At 31.6% G+C, this 19046-nt stretch overlaps 3 protein-coding genes across 4 annotated transcripts in view; 2 read left to right on the plus strand and 1 right to left on the minus strand.

Annotated features, from left to right (window-relative positions):
- Pus1 (Pseudouridine synthase 1) overlaps positions 1 to 19046 on the plus strand; it is a 188986-nt gene that overhangs the window by 31475 nt on the left and 138465 nt on the right. The window lies entirely within an intron of this gene.
- Positions 405 to 10576, plus strand: LOC139988162 (hemocyte protein-glutamine gamma-glutamyltransferase). 2 transcript variants are annotated; one of them, XM_072005257.1, is made up of 8 exons: positions 405 to 535; positions 3244 to 3756; positions 4574 to 4800; positions 5340 to 5941; positions 7149 to 7246; positions 7930 to 8220; positions 8670 to 8830; positions 9481 to 10576. In XM_072005257.1, the coding sequence occupies exons 2-8, from the start codon at positions 3282 to 3284 to the stop codon at positions 9766 to 9768; spliced, it is 2142 nt and encodes a 713-aa protein (XP_071861358.1). In that variant the 5' UTR covers positions 405 to 535; positions 3244 to 3281; the 3' UTR covers positions 9769 to 10576. The 2 variants fall into 2 exon arrangements, with proteins under 2 accessions (XP_071861358.1, XP_071861351.1); XM_072005250.1 differs by having other exon boundaries at positions 413 to 539; positions 3251 to 3756.
- Positions 10483 to 18931, minus strand: LOC139988351 (uncharacterized). Its single transcript, XM_072005671.1, has 7 exons — positions 15753 to 18931; positions 15431 to 15561; positions 15281 to 15339; positions 15014 to 15204; positions 14214 to 14663; positions 13732 to 13854; positions 10483 to 13515 (listed from the first exon to the last, which is right to left on the minus strand). The coding sequence occupies exons 1-7, from the start codon at positions 18521 to 18523 to the stop codon at positions 10848 to 10850; spliced, it is 6393 nt and encodes a 2130-aa protein (XP_071861772.1). The 5' UTR covers positions 18524 to 18931; the 3' UTR covers positions 10483 to 10847.

Raw genomic sequence — 19046 nt, forward strand, 5'->3', positions numbered from 1 at the left:
TTTTTATAGATGATAATAATCATAGGATTACATTTTGTAGATGCCACTATACATAAAAGAGGATTAGACATCATTGGTATAAATTTTTATTTTAATCATTATTTACTTTCTCTATGTTAGTTTAAATAACATTATTTGACGAATGATGCATTTGGAAAATAAGTTACTTTTTTATTGAGATTTATATTATATAGTGTTTGTTCTTTTATTTTATCAAGAAAATATAAAGATGTTTATCTGCGATACATGATTGTTCTACAGAAAAAAAGGACTTAACAAAATTAATGTCATACCTGTTGACTAAAATGAAAAGAATCACTTGATATCTTGTGAAATTGGTGGCCGAAAAATCGGAAGCTGGTACACGTGCAGCTCATACGTGCCGTAGTGGGGACTGCAGTTAGCTTGAAGGAAGCTGTTCGTATAAAAAGACAGAACATGAGTGTCAGCTTAGAGAGTGTAAGTTGGTTGTTAATGGTGATCCGTTCCTTGTATCCAGGATCAAAGAAACGTCTTTAATTTTTCGACCGAATTTGTAAGTTTAACAAACTGCATCTTTGCTATCTTTTTATTTTTACGGCACTGTTATGAAATTAATCTCATTTATTTTTATAACTTATTTTTATTTTTGTAATCTTTGCTAACCTTAATTTGACAGAACGAGATCGGAAGAAAATTAAACTGACAGTTATAACAATTATTCATGAGAAAATTACTTTGTTTGCATTCTTAGTTAAATATTTCATTTGTTAACTTTTTATATACAATATTTTACTCACTTTTTTACTTTTTTACTAAATTATCAAATTTTCTACTTACTTTTCATAATAACAGCTTGAGATTTATTATTAAGATATGTTAAAATATGTTGGCCTTAATTTATTACGTAATTTTATTGTATAAACGTCGAAGCAAATATATTTATCAGAAAATGGAAAGTTTTATAAAAAAAACTGGGAATTACCGTAATCTCATAGAATGTTTATGCGGATTATACTTGCTCCTAAAATGGTATCAGTATTAAATCCATGGACAAAAACGTACATATAAAGATTAGCTTTATTTCAATGATATAATATGTTCATTTGTTTCTCTTTGGTATGAGAAATCTGAGATATCATCGAAGAAATGCGTGAATCATATTCGAGAGTCGCTGATTCCATTCAGGGGTGAAACACACCCGTTTTATAAGGCAGTTCACGTTTTGAGGTTCGATACCGGATATTTACGCAACAATTGGATGAATCAAAGGTAAATTCCGAGCTGTCTTGGAAATGAAAACGCGTCTGGTATTTGGGGACAAGGCTTATTTGCCATGCTCAAAGCCTCGTGATTACCTTTACTGTTCATTCTCGGAAATGCAAACTGCAATTTAGGTTTCGACATGTGCCTACGTGTAAAATCGCAAAAAATTAAATTTTTATTGATATACTAGTTAGTCAGTATTACTGAAATACTTCATTATAGAAATAATTTTAATTTTAGGATGTTTCATTTGATTTAGTTAATATTTATAATTTAATATTACAATAATATAATTAGTTATGTAGTATATTAGTTATTCTAATTATACTATACACAACAGTATAATTAGTTATTCAATATATAAAATATTACAATAGTTCGACTTAATTTTATGGACATTTAAAAATATGACCAAAGTTTGGCAATTTATTAAGCTTTTATCTTTGTAAATATGTATAATCATTTTTTTACAGAATTGTTTTTGAAAATAAAATCAAAATTTCAATTTTTTTATTAGTCATAACGTGATCATGTATGTGATCATTGTCACGTATCTAGAAAATATGGATGTAATAATTGTGGACTGTAATAATTTTAAATTTTTCGTGTAAATGTAAACTATAATTACTCATATTAAAACAAGGAAGAAAACACATACATAATTTGAAGCAATTTGTATTATTCGGAACAGAAATGCAAAATTTAATTCTTGTCTTGCGAATTTCAAGAGACAAAATTTAAGAAAATGTGTCTCCAATAGATATTTGGATATTGATAACGCCGCATATTTATTTTGCATATCGTGATACTAAAATAAATACATATAATCGTTACGCATTTCGATAAAATTGGACCGCCTCTCGTTTTATCGAACGTTTAATTCTATATATTCGTTGCATCATCAAATTGAAACGATAAACGTCTAAACAGATTTTACTCTTCCAAGATAAAAATTTTCAGTTAATATAGGCAAAATGAAGTAGATTAAAAACTTTGAAATTTTCATAATAGCAAACGCATCGTACGAATGTGAATTTCTAAACAAGGTGAGAATTGTTGCGGAGCTATCGTTCGACATTTACGGCTTGATTTCTTTTAAATAGGAAATCAATTCTTTTTCAGCATAAAGCTTATTGCCGTCAGATTTTTCCCGTTTCCTCGCATTCCAGTTACGAATGCGTAAGGTTTCGAAGAATTTATCGTGAAGAATGCTTCCTGTTCTTTTACGTGCACCTGAACCTAAACATTGACATGAATGAAAGTAGTATCATAAATTCACGATATACTACATAGCATGAATGAGAACATACTTATTTCTAGCGAGCGTAGTAATGTATTCACACATGGTTTTTCGCAATGATGAGTAGCTTCAGTAGTATTATGTTTTTATCAGCTCATACTATACTAGAAATTTAATGAATCACTTGAATTATCAAATTATTACTAAATTTCTGAGCTATTACGCATACAGTTTGACTAATCAACCTGCTATCGACCTTATTTTATGTAATCGGAGAAACCCATTATTTTATATAATGTATTACTATTATTTTATTTATAGTATAGTAAATATTTATAGTATTATTTTATGTAAATATATGTATTATTAATAAATATATTTTACTTAATAATTATCTACTTACTTACAAATGATTATTTCAATTTATAAGATTTTTTAACATAAAGAAGATTATATATTTCAAAACATACACGTGCACACAATTTACTGTTCCACTTTGACGGTTTTGAGTTGCGGCACTTTGAAATACGTGTACGATTTACATATGTATATGACACTGCTTTATTTTCCTCTCCTAGATTACCACATGAAACTATAGTAACTATCGCATGATATTCAATAGTATCTCATCTCTCGATATAATACCATATCTTTCGTTCCAATCTCAAATTTCTATAAACTTATTATTCATATTACCATCTCATCTCTCTCTTTCTCCAGTGTAGACATTTATAGATACTCTTAATAATTTCTTTTAGTCAGAAGTAACCAAAGAAAAACAACCAAAGTCGTTAAAATGTCGTCGGAAGAGGCATTAGTCGTCGATATGGTGCACCTTTACGAAAAAGAAAACGCAAAGGTCCATCACACCATCAGCTACGAAATGGTACATCTTGAACCAGCGACTCCTGTTCTTAGAAGAGGCCAATCTTTCCATCTAGCCTTAAGATTCAATCGAGAATACGTGGCTGAAACGGATATCGTTAGATTGCTCTTTAGTTTTGGACCAAATCCGAACGTTCTTAGAGGAACCAGAGGAATAAACACCATCACCAATAGAGACAATTATTTGACTGATTTGGAGGCATGGGGTGTTCGTTTAGTGGGTGTCAATGGCGTTGATTTGACCGCGGAAGTAAGAAGCCCTATTGATAGCCCTATTGGCACATGGCAATTAAACGTGGAGACCACCGTCGTAGGAAGTAAAAAACAACCAAATACCTATAATTACGACAAGGACATTTATCTACTTTTTAATCCGTGGATGAAAGGTATGACATTGTATTTGATATTTAAGTATATCGAGTACAAGGAGCAAAAAGTATTGGCACATTTTTATAATATTTTTATAACATTTATTATTATTTATTTCATTTTAATAAATTTTTAGAATCGTATGGAAGTACTACTAGTTTATTTAGTTTACTCAAAATTTAATATAGAATTAAATTAAATTTCTACTTTCTCTTAATCTTTTCATTGCTTTCTAAATGCAAAATGAATGCAAAGATATTTTGAAGATACAAGGGGATTAAGAAATTGGTAATAAGCCAAATTCTTTTAAAAATCAAGGTTTCATCTCCGAAAATAAAAATTTTTCGCATAAAAATTGTGTAATTATATTACGCTAAAAGCAGGAAATCGTAAAAAAGATTTACAAGCTAACATAAATGTTTACATTACATCTAGAATCCATCTGCATTTTTCGAGTAATATTAGTATTTTTGAGTTAATATTTTAGAGAATGTTAATATCGCAAATTAACATATAATTTATAGAACTCGATTTGACAATTACTCTTTCACAGGTATATTTTCGAGAAAAATAGACCGAACTGATTTCTAAACTTGTCCACAGTTTTTATATAATATACCGATCATGAATGTGTTTTTAAATTCACAGCTATAATATACTTCAATTATACTTTGGTTATGTCAATTATACTTATTCTTGCCTTAGGAGTATTAATATAATTTAATTTTATATAAATATGTAGAATATATAAAATAATATTATCTTATGAATTTTGAGAATTCCATGAATCTCTGAATTTTCCGAACTTATATTATATACTTGTTTTATTTTCAGAGGATTTAGTATTCATGGAGGATGAACAGCTGTTGGACGAGTATGTTCTAAATGATGTTGGAAAAATATGGGTTGGCTCATGGGGAAGTGCACGTGGTAGAGAATGGGTGTTTGGACAATTTGATGCTTGTGTGCTTAAATCTTGTGAATTGCTGTTAGAAAGATCCGGCATCAAAGCTAATTCCAGAGGGGATCCAGTCCAAATGTGTAGAGCTATTTCGAGAATCGTAAGTTCGATTGCTATTCAATCACGTGTAGAGCGAAGTTAGTTCTAAATGTAAATCGGTTCTACATAAATCATGTTACATTAGCTAGATCAAATGTCAGGTTATATTAGATTTTCCATTTGTAAGATTTGTAATTAAAAAGTATAAAGAACCATAAACACTTTCCCTTCGACAAAATTCAATTCTTTCAAAAATGTTGATTCTTTCTCAATTTTTCATTACAGTTTATTTGTGTAACTTGTCTTCTGCTATTTATTATTTTACTCAATTTTTGCACCGATTAATCTCAACGATTAATTATCTCAGGAATTTCGCAAATATTACTTATTACCTCTAATTGAACATATACGTATATATCTTTTGTATCTGATAGCAAAAGATCTTGAGACCAGAAACTTAATTGTTCGTCAAGTCCTTAACCTGAACTTCTTTCTCCTTTTATTATACCAGTTTTTTACAGAATCACAGTTTTCATATAGTATCCCCTAATAATTTATCGATCGATAACTAGCTTATTCAAAATCCAACTCTTCATGCAGGTAAATTCCAACGATGACAGAGGTGTGATTACCGGTCGCTGGGATGGTGATTACGCTGATGGTACAGCTCCAGCCGCTTGGACAGGTAGCGTGCCGATTCTCGAACAATTCTTAGAGACAGGAGATTCTGTCAAATACGGACAATGTTGGGTATTCGCTGGTGTTGTGACCACCGTCTGTCGTGCTCTTGGTATACCGTCCAGAGTGGTTTCAAATTTGGTATCGGCCCACGATGCGAACGCCTCGCTTTCCGTCGATCGTTATTATACCAAAGACAACGAAGAACTTGATTACGATCCAAACAATCTCGAAGGCGAAGATTCCATATGGAATTATCACGTTTGGAACGACGTATGGATGGCTAGACCAGATTTGCCTAAAGGTTATGGTGGTTGGCAGGCGATCGATGCGACGCCACAAGAACCTTCAGGCGGTATATATCAATGCGGACCAGCTTCTGTCGAAGCTATCAAACAAGGAGTCGTTGGTTATAATTACGACGTGACATTCATGCTGGCTTCGGTGAATGCCGATTTGATGAGGTGGATGGAGGATTCTGAGAGCGAGCTGGGATTCAGGAAAATCGACTGTAATAAATATCAGTGAGTATATATATCTTTTACTTTTGCGTTGTCGGTTATAAGTAGACTGGGTATTTTTATGCAAACTCATATTTTACGTTATTGTATTGTAAATCTGCTAATTTTGTATTTTCTTTTTATAAAATCAATTCTTATTTTTGAATTACTGCTCCGAATGATTTTTTAATGATCCTATACTATTATTCTATATTTTATATTTTTTAGATATATAAATGCAAATTTGCATATTTACGTATTAAATAGAAGCTCAATCTTTTTCATATATAAATTTGATATATGTTGATGTCATAAGAAACGAAGATTACCGACGAAAACATTAGCAAGTCGATAGCGTCATCGTCTTTGTCGTCAGAATCGTTAATTATAAAATAAACATTCAACTCTGCTAGCATCAATTTTCTTTTTGACTCATCAGCTTGTTAAAAATCGTGATTGCAGTGGTAATTTTGACCTTGATGTCTTTAGTATGAATATTACCGTATATTATCAGTTTATGTAAGCGATTACATTATACACACCGTTAAAAGCTAATCGAAAGGAATTGATACGTAGAATTGCACAATCGTATTTTTCGAATACTTCGGTTTATAATCTAGTTTTAAATCCCCTATAGATAGATCTTTTTCACGACTGTTTTATTCTACAAGAGGAATTTTACGAATTAATAACTGCTATTAAATAAATCAGTTGATAACATGGCAATAAAGTGAAATTACAAAATAAAATAATATAATAATAATGGGTATTATAAAACCATTTTCTAAGCATATAGACTGATGGTGACATAACTTTAAGTCCCGTGGCGTTTTGGAAAGTGGAATGTAATGACAACATCATTTGAAAAACAAATTTATCGATCGGATTATTACCGTATTTTTTAATTAAGTAACTTTGAGGAACATAAAAGATATTCACTCCACATTTCTTAATAGTGCTTTCTCTAACACATTTCGTGATAGACAAAAATTATAATGTATTAAAAAAACATTACAGTAAAAAATATATCGTAAATAGAAAATGAAAGTTTTATTAGAATTAATTATAATAAAAATAGCCTAATTATCATAAGTTATCGATGGCCTTGGGGACATGGAACACGTAAGAAACTTAATGTATTTGTTATGTATCAATTTGTATGGAAAAGTAGGTCTTATATGTTCCTCTTCTATCTGAAAAAAATTTTAATCACTATTTCTATTTTTAATAGCATTGGCCGGATGATCTTGACGAAAGCACCTTGGATTTTCGATCCCAATGGCGACAGAGACAGAGAGGAGATAACATCTATTTACAAGGCTAAAGAAGGTAAATAAGAATCTACTGAACGATATTCATCGATATTTGAATATTTTACATATTACAGTACATGTTTAAAAAGCTTTCAACGCTACACTTTTTTTAAACTTCCCTGTTTATATCTGCATCTTCTACAATACAATTCCTTTATCAATTCCTTTTCTTACAATTAGAAAAAGATGATACACCGAGCTGAAAGTAGAAACAGACAATATGGAGCGAACATACATAGTGTGATAGGAGTCAATGAGTATGAGTAATAGGAATAGACGTATATTTTTAAATGGACCTGATCTAAACCCCTGTGGCTGTCATCAATCTTTTAAGCTGTTATATCTATTTAAACATTTAAACTCAATGAACTCCTTTAACTCTTATGGTGGAATTTGTTGAACTTTAGATGCAATGGAACTTTGAACCTCAAGATTGACTAACTCATTCTAATTCCACCAATATCTTTCAAGTAGTTTTGAAATAAATTTTTCACTTTTCATATCACGTAATTAAAAAATACCACGATAAAGATTGTTACTTAATTCTCTTAAACTCTGTTTATCTGTACTCTTTAAGGATTCTCTAGAACATTCATATTTTAAAAAAATCATACAAATCCTGCAAAACTGCACCTTTGCGAATTTACATGAGAAGTTACGAATTGATTATTTCAATTCTGGTAATTTATTTACATTCAGGAACGGAAGTTGAGCGACTGACTCTGTACAGAGCCGTACGCAACACAGAACTGGCGAAGAGATTCTACTCTTTGCCCTCACCTGCGAAGGAAGATGTCGAGTTCGATCTCGTGGATATCGAACGAGTGAACATCGGACAACCATTTGCAGTTATAGTGAACATGAAGAATAAATCGAATGAGATACGTACTATTCAAGCTGTTCTATCTGCTGGTAGCGTGTACTATACGGGAATCAAAGCACATTTGGTAAAGAGAGCGTCTGGTGACTTCGTTCTCCAACCACATGCCAGTAAGTTTATTAATTCCTTTATTTAGATTTTTATAATTTATTGATCCTTTTTAGACAGTTAGGTCGTTTATTGAATCTTATTTTATATCAAGTTGTTAGAATCTTTATTTAATTTTTATCTCATGTCTTTCATTGAACTGGAAACTTTTATTTGATTTCTTATTAAATGTTAGATTTTTATTCAGTTGAGAATCTTACTATCGTTAAGAATTATGTATTTATTTATTTGCTTACTTGTTTTTCAATTACTGTAGTTCAAACATATGACAAATTAAAAAAGAGGTAATCAGTGTTTATGATGATAATGCGTATATCATAGTAATTCTTTAACGTTCTTAAAAGTAAAATATTTCTTTTTATAAATCAGGTTGGTATATAATTTCGAAGATATTCGTATGTATTCCTCATCCTATTTTTTTCATGATGACTCAGATCTAATTTATTTTCAGGCGAACAGTTAAGGCTCAGAGTTACGGTGGATGATTATTTGGACAAGCTCGTGGAGTATTGTAATATGAAATTGTATTCCATCGCTACGGTTGTGGAAACCAAACAGACATGGGCTGACGAAGATGATTTTCAGGTCTTGAAACCGAGCATCACGGTCAAGGTAAAGTAAACGATTGATCTGTACTTGAAAAAGGGAAAGTATAGTAAAGACTTTCATATTCAAACTAATAAGGGGACAAAAATGTGCCAATGAATTTCCAAATAATACAACAATCATCCTTCTGATACATAGAGCCGTACTAATTTGGTCGGCTGGAATTGCGCGGAGGTTCTCAGTTTGATTCTCGATATTTCAAAGACCGAATTGCATTGTTCATAGCTTATTTTCGTCTCTATTTATCTTGGCTTAGTATTATGAACTTCGTGTGCATGATGCCAAATGTGAGGAAAAATAAGATAGTATGTATGAGTTTCAGGAACTATATACTATACATATATATAACCTTCCTGATACTAAATTTCATTCGTTCTAGAAAATTGTCAGTTCGTTTCAATATTTAAATATCTAACTTAATATCTGAAGATTGAAGATTCAATTCTTTTCAATTGCTCAATTACTTATAAATTTATAAACGCAAGTAAATGTGTATAGTTACATCCTTTCTATACCTCAAGTCATTTAAGGCCTTCTAATAATGCATCGCATTATATCTAATAATATCGTATAAACTTGTATTTCTAATTTTTAATCCATCAATCGTATCGAAATAATTATATTTTAGAATTAATGTTTGTTATCATTAATATTAGATCGACGGTGAACCTGTAGTAGGAAAACCATCGATTATCAGCCTTAGATTCAAGAATCCCTTGAAGAGAGTATTAACGCAGTGTACGTTCAATTACGCTGGCCCCGGGTTAACAAGGAACAAGACTTTAGCCTTCAGAGACATCGAACCTGAGGAAGACGTCTACGTGGAACATCAATTAATTCCTCAAAAGGCTGGCGCGCAGAAAATCATTGCCACATTTACCTCGAAAGAGCTAGTTGACGTCACAGGATCAGCTGCCATCGATGTTCTTGATGAGGAGGAATAAGATTGTCCGAATTCGAACAATATTACATTTTTATCCTCATTACGAATAGATAACGCATATTAATATACACATATCGATATGCATTAATTAAAAGACGTATGTATATAAGTAAAAACCTGTATAATACTAATGTGGACACGCTTCATCCAATCATTATTAGACTCTGGATGCTTATACGTGTTTCTGGAAAAATTATACGATATATTCTATCAGTCACGAAAATTAATATAATATAAAAATTCTAAATGCTTTCGTTCAAAACGCGTGATGAATGAAAATTATACGAAGTAGTATCTAAGCTGCAGATGTTTGTTGCAGAAATTCATATTTTATATAATGTTTAAAAATACAAATATTTTACTTTATGAATATATTAAAGAAATAGAATCTAATTAGAGGTTTGTTTTACCTATCAAATATTATAACGTGCACTTTAGTTTGTATATTTTACCTCTTACATTTTTTATAAATGCATAACACCTGCAATTTAGTAGTATAAATTCCTTTTGGCCCCCATTACTCTATTATCAGGTGTATTTTTATATATAAAATTAATAATTATATGTATTTAGAATGTGATTATATATTGTGATAATATTTAAAAAAATATTATATCATTAATTATGATATCACATTGCGCAATTTGTATTCCTTACTTTTTTCAATTTTGATACACATTTGTTCTTTAATAAATTTAAATATTTGTTTAAATTCGTGAGTTATTTGATATGTATGGTATATACTGTTACAAGAAAGAAATAGTTTTGTATATTTAATAATGTCTACCAATAAATGATATTTTCTTATCTTTTAAACATTTTTTATCCATAGAATGACGTATATGATGGTATAATTATCTTATTTCGATTTTATTTAAATGAAAAGTTTACTTAATATTAATTAAATATTTTTAATTCAATCATTTACTTAACAAAATTATTTTTTGTGAAATTTTGCAATTAACAATAGACTAAATATATATAAAATGTAGACAAGAAAACTAACGATACAACATTTACAAACTCGAACAGGAAGAAAAAACGATAAATGAACAATACAACACAAAGCAACACCATAAATCATAAGATCTCGCAGCTAATGGTAAAATTTAAACACCAGAAAACGACAGAGCATAACATACCGTAAAATAAAATTAATAAATTCTCTGTTGAGAATACTGAAACTCGTCTTTCCTTTTTCACAACTTCCATCCTCATATCTCCGCAAAATTCTGGCTCGCATGTATTTGATATTTTTGTAACACACTCAATTCTCCCGAACGTTACATCATCGATCTTGCTTATCAAAAATTCCATCAAAGATCCCACGTTTCTCAAAACAACGCTGCTGGACGATCTTTTCGGAATTCCCAGATCGACTGTTCTAAAACTGACTTCACTGAAAGAAGTATTCGTTGATAAATTAACAACAGACTCTAAACTGTCTTTTTCAGATTCGCTGTTAACATCACTATGACGATCCAAGCATATTTCGCTCAACGCTGATGTAACTTCCGCTTGTCTGAGATCCTTAAATATTTCGATAACGGCGTTTCTACTGTCGTCTCTTTTTTGCAAAATGATCTTGACAACGCTGTTGCTTCTCGACACACTTTTCGATTCTTCCTCGCACGTTTTACAAACTTCGCTGGTCTTCTCTTTTCGTCTCGATTCTTTATTTCGTTTCTTCAGATTGTTGCTTAATCTTCGTTTGTAAATGTCAAGGGCTTTGTACACGTTCCGAGCTCTGATGACGGCCACTTGAAGAGCAGCTACTATTCCACTGGAAACTGTTCTGACAGGAGACTGACCTTCCTCTTTATTTTCCTCCTTAATTGTCATAGACGAACTATTGGATGTTAATGATATTTTCGATTCGTTGAAACGTAGTTCATCCACCGTGTCATTCTTTTTATAATTTGGTAAAGATTGATCATATTCTTCGTGCATCTGATTTAATAAATTTTCAAACACTCGAGAACACTCTATCGATGAATGTTTCTCGATTTTATTCGTCTTTCCAATGTCTGTAGACTTTATATCGATTGATTTTGTAAAATCATTTTTGGAATCTTTGTGCAAATCGTTTTGTGATTTGGAATCTTTTGAATCTTCACGCATTTTCGATCCTAAATCTTTATTCTTAAGTTTAGTTACATGTTCGATAGTTACAGACTTGCAAACATACGACTTTTCCAATGCTTTTGGGGAACTGCGGTTAAGCGACTCTGTCATTGAACACGCGTTTCTTCCTTCCACTTCCGTTTGCGTTCCCGTAGCTTGCAATTCTACCGACGTTAAAGCGTCCTTCTCAGGAGTAGACTGCAAACATTTGGATATCTTACAATGGATAATAGTCTGACAATAGGCGTCGTTATTGTTTATAATTGTACACGTAGCAATATCTTTCGTTTTTGGCAAAGGAACTTCATTTAAATCCTTCTCATCGTTAATAAAAGTTTCAGATTTTCCAATATTTTTTTTTAAATCCTTCTCAATAACTTGTTCAATATTTTTGCCCAATTTCTCCTCCCAAGAATGTTCTTCCTTCAAAATCGTTTTTCTTTCAAAATGTCGATTATGTTCTATGTAAGAAGGTACATCCGCGAAGCTGATAGATTTCTTTTTTAAACCTTTGCAAGTTTTTTGTTTATCCTTTAAATATCTTTCAGCTTTATTTACCAAATCGACGTCAATACCCTGATCACAAAGAAATTCCTTTAACATGCTCAATGATACTGCATGAGAATTTATTCTCGTTTTCTCCTTTTTCATAATCGATGGATTATTGAGGATCTTCGACTCCATACTACCACATTTCCGTTGCTTTCTGTTATTATCGAGGAAGAAAGTGTTATTCCCTTGACAAGTGTCGTTCTCTTTGGATTTTTCATTTTTTTGTTTTAGTTCTGAAACATCTGGCGAAGAAATAGCGTTGGAAGAAGTTTGACAAGATTTCGTAGCTTCTGCTTTGATACTATCAACTGAGCTCGAATTAATATCCACAACAGAACTTGTAGTAGTTCCTAAAGCAACGCTTAACCGAGCTTTTGACTGAAAATGTTCGAAATGTTCATTTGTTGCAACATTTTTGGTATTTTCTTCGACGCTCGTATTTAGAACAGGAATAACATTTTTTGGAATAATTGGTATCGAAAGATTTTCAGGAAGATTCTCTGAAAATTTCTTCGCTATCTGATGATCTTCTTGAAACTTTTCCTTCAACTGTACTTCGTTTAACTGACTTTTTTTATATTGCTCAGAATTGATATCCCTCGTAGGCTCCTCCTCATTAATTTTCATTTCTTCTTTAACTGCGATCGGTTCACTCGGTTGTTTGAAAACTTCGTTTGTTTCCTCTTGAATTTGATTTTTATAACAGTACGTTGGTTTCTCAACATTTTTTCCTTCGTTCTTCTCTGGTGTAGCTTTAATGATTTCTTCGAGTGCCCGAAGAATTTCCGATTCTCTCGTGATTCTTTCATTAATAATGTCGCACACTGACGCGTTAGTGTAATTTTTTATGCCCCAGGCAGACCTTTCCGATTCATTGAAATTTTTTGATGGATGTCGCAATGTTTTCGGTTTTGGTTTCGCTCTAGGACTAGCCTTCAAGCTTGTGCTACTTCTTTTGCCTGTCGTTTTCAAAATGTCAATGGTCAGTTTAGGAACAATATCTTTGTGTGGATATACCTCGGTAGACGGTTTCTTCTTAAATTCATTTCCTACTCGTCCATGTTTCTCTTCTCTAGATGAGTAATTTTCGTTAACGTTAAAGTATTTTCATTATATCACACACTAAATGTAATTGAAAATCTAGGAATCTAAATTATGTAAACACGATATAATAAAGAAGAATGAGAAATATTGTTTTTAACCGATTCTTTTCAAAGGAAACAAAAAATTTCATGTAAACAATGTAATTAGTTAAACAAAAAAAAGTATATATATAATAAATTCGTACTGGATGTAATTGGACATCTTCGTCATTTGTTTCCCGTTATCGTCTATAGTTTTCTCGATATTCGTAAGATTTGTCTTTACAAGTATATGGTCCATTGAAGCTCCTCGTTTATGCGCAGACGTCCTATTATGTTCAACACATTTATTAAAATAATAAATCATTATTTTAAAGACATTAATTCGAATAACTAAATCGAATATAAGATAGAAAATAACAAGCATGAATTATCTATAAGTCAAAATTGACCTACTTTTCGTCCAAGGATTAAGGAGAAATGAAAGATCATTATTAATACAAAATTATAAATGTAAGTAATTTTGCGTTACAATATTAGACTCAGAATTTTCTTAAATCACTAGAAGTGTTGGTTGAAACAAAAGTGAGATCGAGACAGGAAAAATTCCATGTTCTCAGCAGAATTAAATTACGGATAATGCAATTCTTCAACATTTTCTGTTAGATAGGAAAAATGTATTATTTACTTTGCATTTTCCGGACACGTCTTTTCTCTGACATGCATCGCTGGACGAATTTTCTGGCTCAACGTGGTTGCACTGTTAAAAATAGGAATTTTGGCCGCACCTCCTGGTCTCCACGCTGGTTGTTGATTACTAGAAGCACGTTGCTTCTGACGAGACATCGATTGCTTGCACTGATTTGAATTCGTACTCAACACTATCTTTTTTGGTACTTTCCCTTTTTCTGGATGGCGATAATTGTCGGCCATTTTTTTATCGGTAACAGTTGTCTGCGCTTCATGCAGATGCTTTTCTTTTTCCACACATCTTCCAGGGTTTAAGCGTTTCGTGAATTTGCACTGTTTCAAAGAATTGACGGAATTTGAAACTACCGACATTTGAGTCTCCACAGTGCTTTCTTTTTTCACAAGCTCTGATTTTATATTTCTTGCCCGAACGGTACCAGTTCTTTGTCTGAAATGTGTGTTAACATTTGTTAAGTGGCATTTTATAAATAATACTACCTAGGAATGATTATCATCTATTTTCTTCCTCCATCATTTTTTCCTGATTATACCGAGAACAAGATTATAACTTGAAATATTTGTATAGACTATCCTTTATAGAATGTATAAAAATAATATGTTTAAAGATCTTTGCGTACAAATAATTATTTAACATGTATGTTATTTATATTGTAATAAGAGTTTCTGAAACATTAGCTCTTGAAGAGATGAACAAGAGCAAGACTCGTTCAACTTTATATCCGAGTATAATAGTTCTGTATATTTATATTTATTTATTTAAATCTGTTATAGAATTACTTGGCGTCATTGATAGAAGAGTTGTTTATTATACGACGTGGCATTTTACATTTTCCTAAACTTCTAACATTTTCTTTCTCTTCATTCTCGGACATTACGTGTTTCACCAAACATGAAATACTTTTGATCAAACAAAACATTTCGCTCACCCAATATCTTGAAATTAAGATCGTTTCCTTCAAAATACTCCTCTATAAATTTATGAAAAAACAATTGTTTATAAGTAAGAATAGCAGCAAAAAGGTATTCTTATATTTTAAATACTACTTTTTTATTAACATGATGCCCTTGAAGTAATTCTAATTGCATTTGATCGACGCGTCGTTCTGTAATAAAAGTTTTATCGTATTTAAGGACGAATGACTAATTAACTTTTAAATTACACCAAATAGATTTTTAAGAAACATATAAACAAACCTTGATTTTCTAAAGTTGTTCTATTAATTTTTACAATTTTTATCATCTCGACAACATATTTCGCCAGTAGGTTAGCCATTTGTAATTCAGCTTCGTGGCTATCGTTCGAACCGTGAATGTAACTCTTGCACCTGTTTATCGTAATTTTTTAAGCTGTTCCAAAAGCAGAATCAATGTAAATAGAAATTTTTCATGTCCTTACGTTGTTTAGCAAAAAGATCGAAGTTTAATAAAAATTGATCAAAAGCTATAAAAATGATCTAATCGATGGGAAACAATGTTAATATTTCGAAAGAAACGTTCATTCATTTTTATTTGATACCTAGTGATGGTTTTGTCCAATAATTGTAACATCGCCATCGGATTGACAGATTCTGTCGAAATTGAGACTTGTAATTTCATCCGAAGCTGTTCCATTCGTTGCCAATTGCTCGTCAATCGTTCGTGAATCTTCGTCAACATTTTACATACGTTCATATCCTCGTAATTAATACTATCTCGTTTCAATTCTCGCATAGCTATTTCATGATTGTTATCGTTAATCGCGATTCTCGTAATTTTCTTATCAAAATCTGTAGAATCTCGGTCTTCTATATTTTTATCGTTAATTATCGATGATGAAACAGTTTCGCTACGCGACAAATTTTTATCGTCGACAATTACATCCTTATCAGTATCATTATTTTTCTGATTTTCTTGCTTTCCAGCGATTGTCTTGAGTTTGTTCTCTTTCGACCAGTCTACGTCCGCATATTCTCCTTGAAGATTTGATTTTTCTTTTAAATGATTTATGCTTTCTGAGGATGATAAATTTCTTGAATCTTTAAGATCCTTAGTTCCGTTATGCTGCAACGTTGTTTTCGAAGCTTTGCTCTCGTTCAAGTTTATGGAAAATTGTTTAGTCGCGTTGTCACCAAATGCATCTAATTTACTCGAATCAATCTTCAAATTATTTTTTTGACATTTTCCTTTCATATTTTGATCTTCTTTCTCAAATGTGGATAAAACATCCATTCTTGCAGAGTCAACGTTAACGATAGACTTATGAAGTTTTGATAAATCTGAGTTTTCACTGCCATTGAGGTTGCCATTCTTCGTACAGAATTTTTCTGTATTATTCAAATTCTGTGACAAAGGAATTGAATCAACGACGTCTCGACGCTTTTTTTCCTCAATTAAAATATCTTTTTCTCTAGTCTCTGTTGTTGCATCATTTGCTAATTCAGTGCATTTCGAAGAACTGGAACTCAAGAATTTGTAGCAGTTTTCATTAGCAAAAAGATCATGACTTTTTGTCACTCTTGACAGAGCAGGAATTGAATGAATATTATTTGATTTGTCATCGCTATTTTCTTCGTTTCTTGCTGATAAATACTCCTCTTCCGTTGAAACAATATTACGTGTATCTTCGTTACATTCCAAAGAATGTACGTCTTCGATGGTGTTAGGATCGTCACCTTCGACAAACGAATTTTGTAATTTTAACACTTCGACGTCATTTTCGAAAGTAGACAAATGATTTAGACTGAACGATTTAGAATGAATAGACTGTCTCACGTTATATTTTTGCGTATCGTTAGACACTTCAAATTTTTCGATATCATTCTCTCCGTTTGTTTTCTCGATCTTTTCCTCTGTACACGATTTTTCAATTGCATCGAAAATTGTAATCAAATCTACATCGTGATTAGCTTGAATCTTTTCTAACGAAGATGTAGAATCTTCGTCTAAGTAGTTTTGTCCATTCATTTGCGTTATTTCAATTTCTGTACAACTTGTGTTAGCAATACGATTTTCTCGGTTTTCAGTTAATTTGAAGACGATATTTTCTGATATATTTTTCTTGGAAACTCTACCAGCTGTACTATTTTCTTGCCTACATCTTTCCTGGAAACCTTCGTTGGTTTGATTATTTTCTTGTATGTATCCTTTCTGCAAATCTTCGTCAATTAGATTATTGTCATGTATGTTTTTTTTTCGAAAATCTCCATTAACTAGAACATTATTTGCAGCGCATTCTTTCTCGAAATTTTCATTCATTCGACAATTTTCATGCGTATATTTTCCCTGAAAATTTTCACTAGTTCCATCTTTCTTTGGTCCATGACTTTCCTGTGAATCTCCACTAATTACATTTTCCTGCCTACATCCTTTCTGGAAACTTCCATTAATCAAACAATTTGTTTTATTACTTTTCTTCTCCAGATCATCACTGCCCTGACCACTTTCCCGCGTGTATCTTTTCCGAGAAATTTTATCAACATTATCACTAACGCTTCCCACGTTTTTGCTATCGATCGTATGCATTTCTTTTTTCGATATACTCAACTTTATCTTCGACGATAGAATCTCATTTTTCTCGGGTACGATTCTAAACTCTTCGTCATCCTCCTTTGGAAGAACTCTCATCGAACACGTTTGCTGATTTATATCAAGTCCTGCATCTAAATTATTCTCACTGCTTCTTCCTTTCTTATTTGAGAAAATTTCCACTAATTCCAAAGGATAATTAAAAGGGATACCTCTATCCTCTACATTTCGTATTCCTTTCGAAGAAACTTTATCTTCTTCCTCCAAAGAAGAACCAACGCAGCTTTCTTGCGTCGTTGGATCTAGAAGGCCTAATCCAACATTAATCTCGACGCTTGCTTCGAAGGGCTGATTACCTTTATTCAAAGAATGTTTAGGAGATGTGACTTTTCTCGAAGAATTAACGGGCTCAGAAAATTGATTACTTCCGGATACTGTTTTTTTAAAAGATGTTTTTGAGTCTATCTTAAACACAGTGGTACTTGAAGAAACATCTTCCCCTTGCAGCGAAGAGACACTTTTCGATGTCATTTGAAAATGTATTTCGTGTGTTTCGTCGACAAATTTTTCTACAGAACAATTATTTTGGTTCGTGGAAGCGCTACAATTCTTGGTGCAACTCTTAGGCGAAACTTTAGTATTACCATAGAATTCTTCGTTTAAAGAAGCCTGTTTCATCATCAACTCGTTTATCTTTAGAATTTCTCGGAGCATGTGTGCTTCGTAGAATAACGCTTCGTTTTGCGTGGAATTGTTATCATTTGGCATCGTAGACGATGTCATTCATACGGAATCCAGTCGAATAATAATGTTACCACGTTGCAGAAAGGAAACAGTGATATGATGAAGAAAAGTAAAATATTTTATATCGAGACGAACATAATTTCAGGATTAGGGTTAATGTGAAATTTGGTATGTGAACATCATGTATGCTTTCAAATGTTCTTTGTAGTTAATTAAATTTCGAATAGGTAACATTTGCAAAGCGGATGTGAGCTTCATTTTCGTTCCATATTGGATGAATGTACTGTAAAAAGCAGTATAGAATAAATTAGAAGAATTGTAATTATATAAAAAATTATATACCAAATAGAATATATCATATATTCTTCTATATAATGTACAAAAATTAAATGCAGCAAAGTATAATAAGTATAGCGATATAACAGTATGATAACGTAATAAAAGGCAACGTAAAGATTAAGTATAATGAACAATAACAATGTGTAATAAAATAAAATATACCACAAGCTAATATATTTACAATCAATAATCAGTATTCAGACAATCAATAATATTGTAAAAA

This window comes from Bombus fervidus, chromosome 1, assembly GCF_041682495.2.
Source record: "Bombus fervidus isolate BK054 chromosome 1, iyBomFerv1, whole genome shotgun sequence".
In the NCBI taxonomy this organism is placed as follows: domain Eukaryota; kingdom Metazoa; phylum Arthropoda; class Insecta; order Hymenoptera; family Apidae; genus Bombus; species Bombus fervidus.

Coding starts and splice junctions, on each gene's coding strand:
- LOC139988162 (XM_072005257.1), top strand. CDS start 3,282: ATGTCGTCGGAAGAGGCATTAGTCGTCGATATGGTGCACCTTTACGAA. Junction 3,757..4,573: donor TTTTAATCCGTGGATGAAAG/GTATGACATTGT, acceptor TTTTATTTTCAG/AGGATTTAGTATTCATGGAG. Junction 7,247..7,929: donor TATTTACAAGGCTAAAGAAG/GTAAATAAGAAT, acceptor ATTTACATTCAG/GAACGGAAGTTGAGCGACTG.
- LOC139988351 (XM_072005671.1), bottom strand. CDS start 18,523: ATGACATCGTCTACGATGCCAAATGATAACAATTCCACGCAAAACGAA. Junction 13,855..14,213: donor ACGTGTCCGGAAAATGCAAA/GTAAATAATACA, acceptor TGAACATAATAG/GACGTCTGCGCATAAACGAG. Junction 13,516..13,731: donor AAGATGTCCAATTACATCCA/GTACGAATTTAT, acceptor TTACTCATCTAG/AGAAGAGAAACATGGACGAG.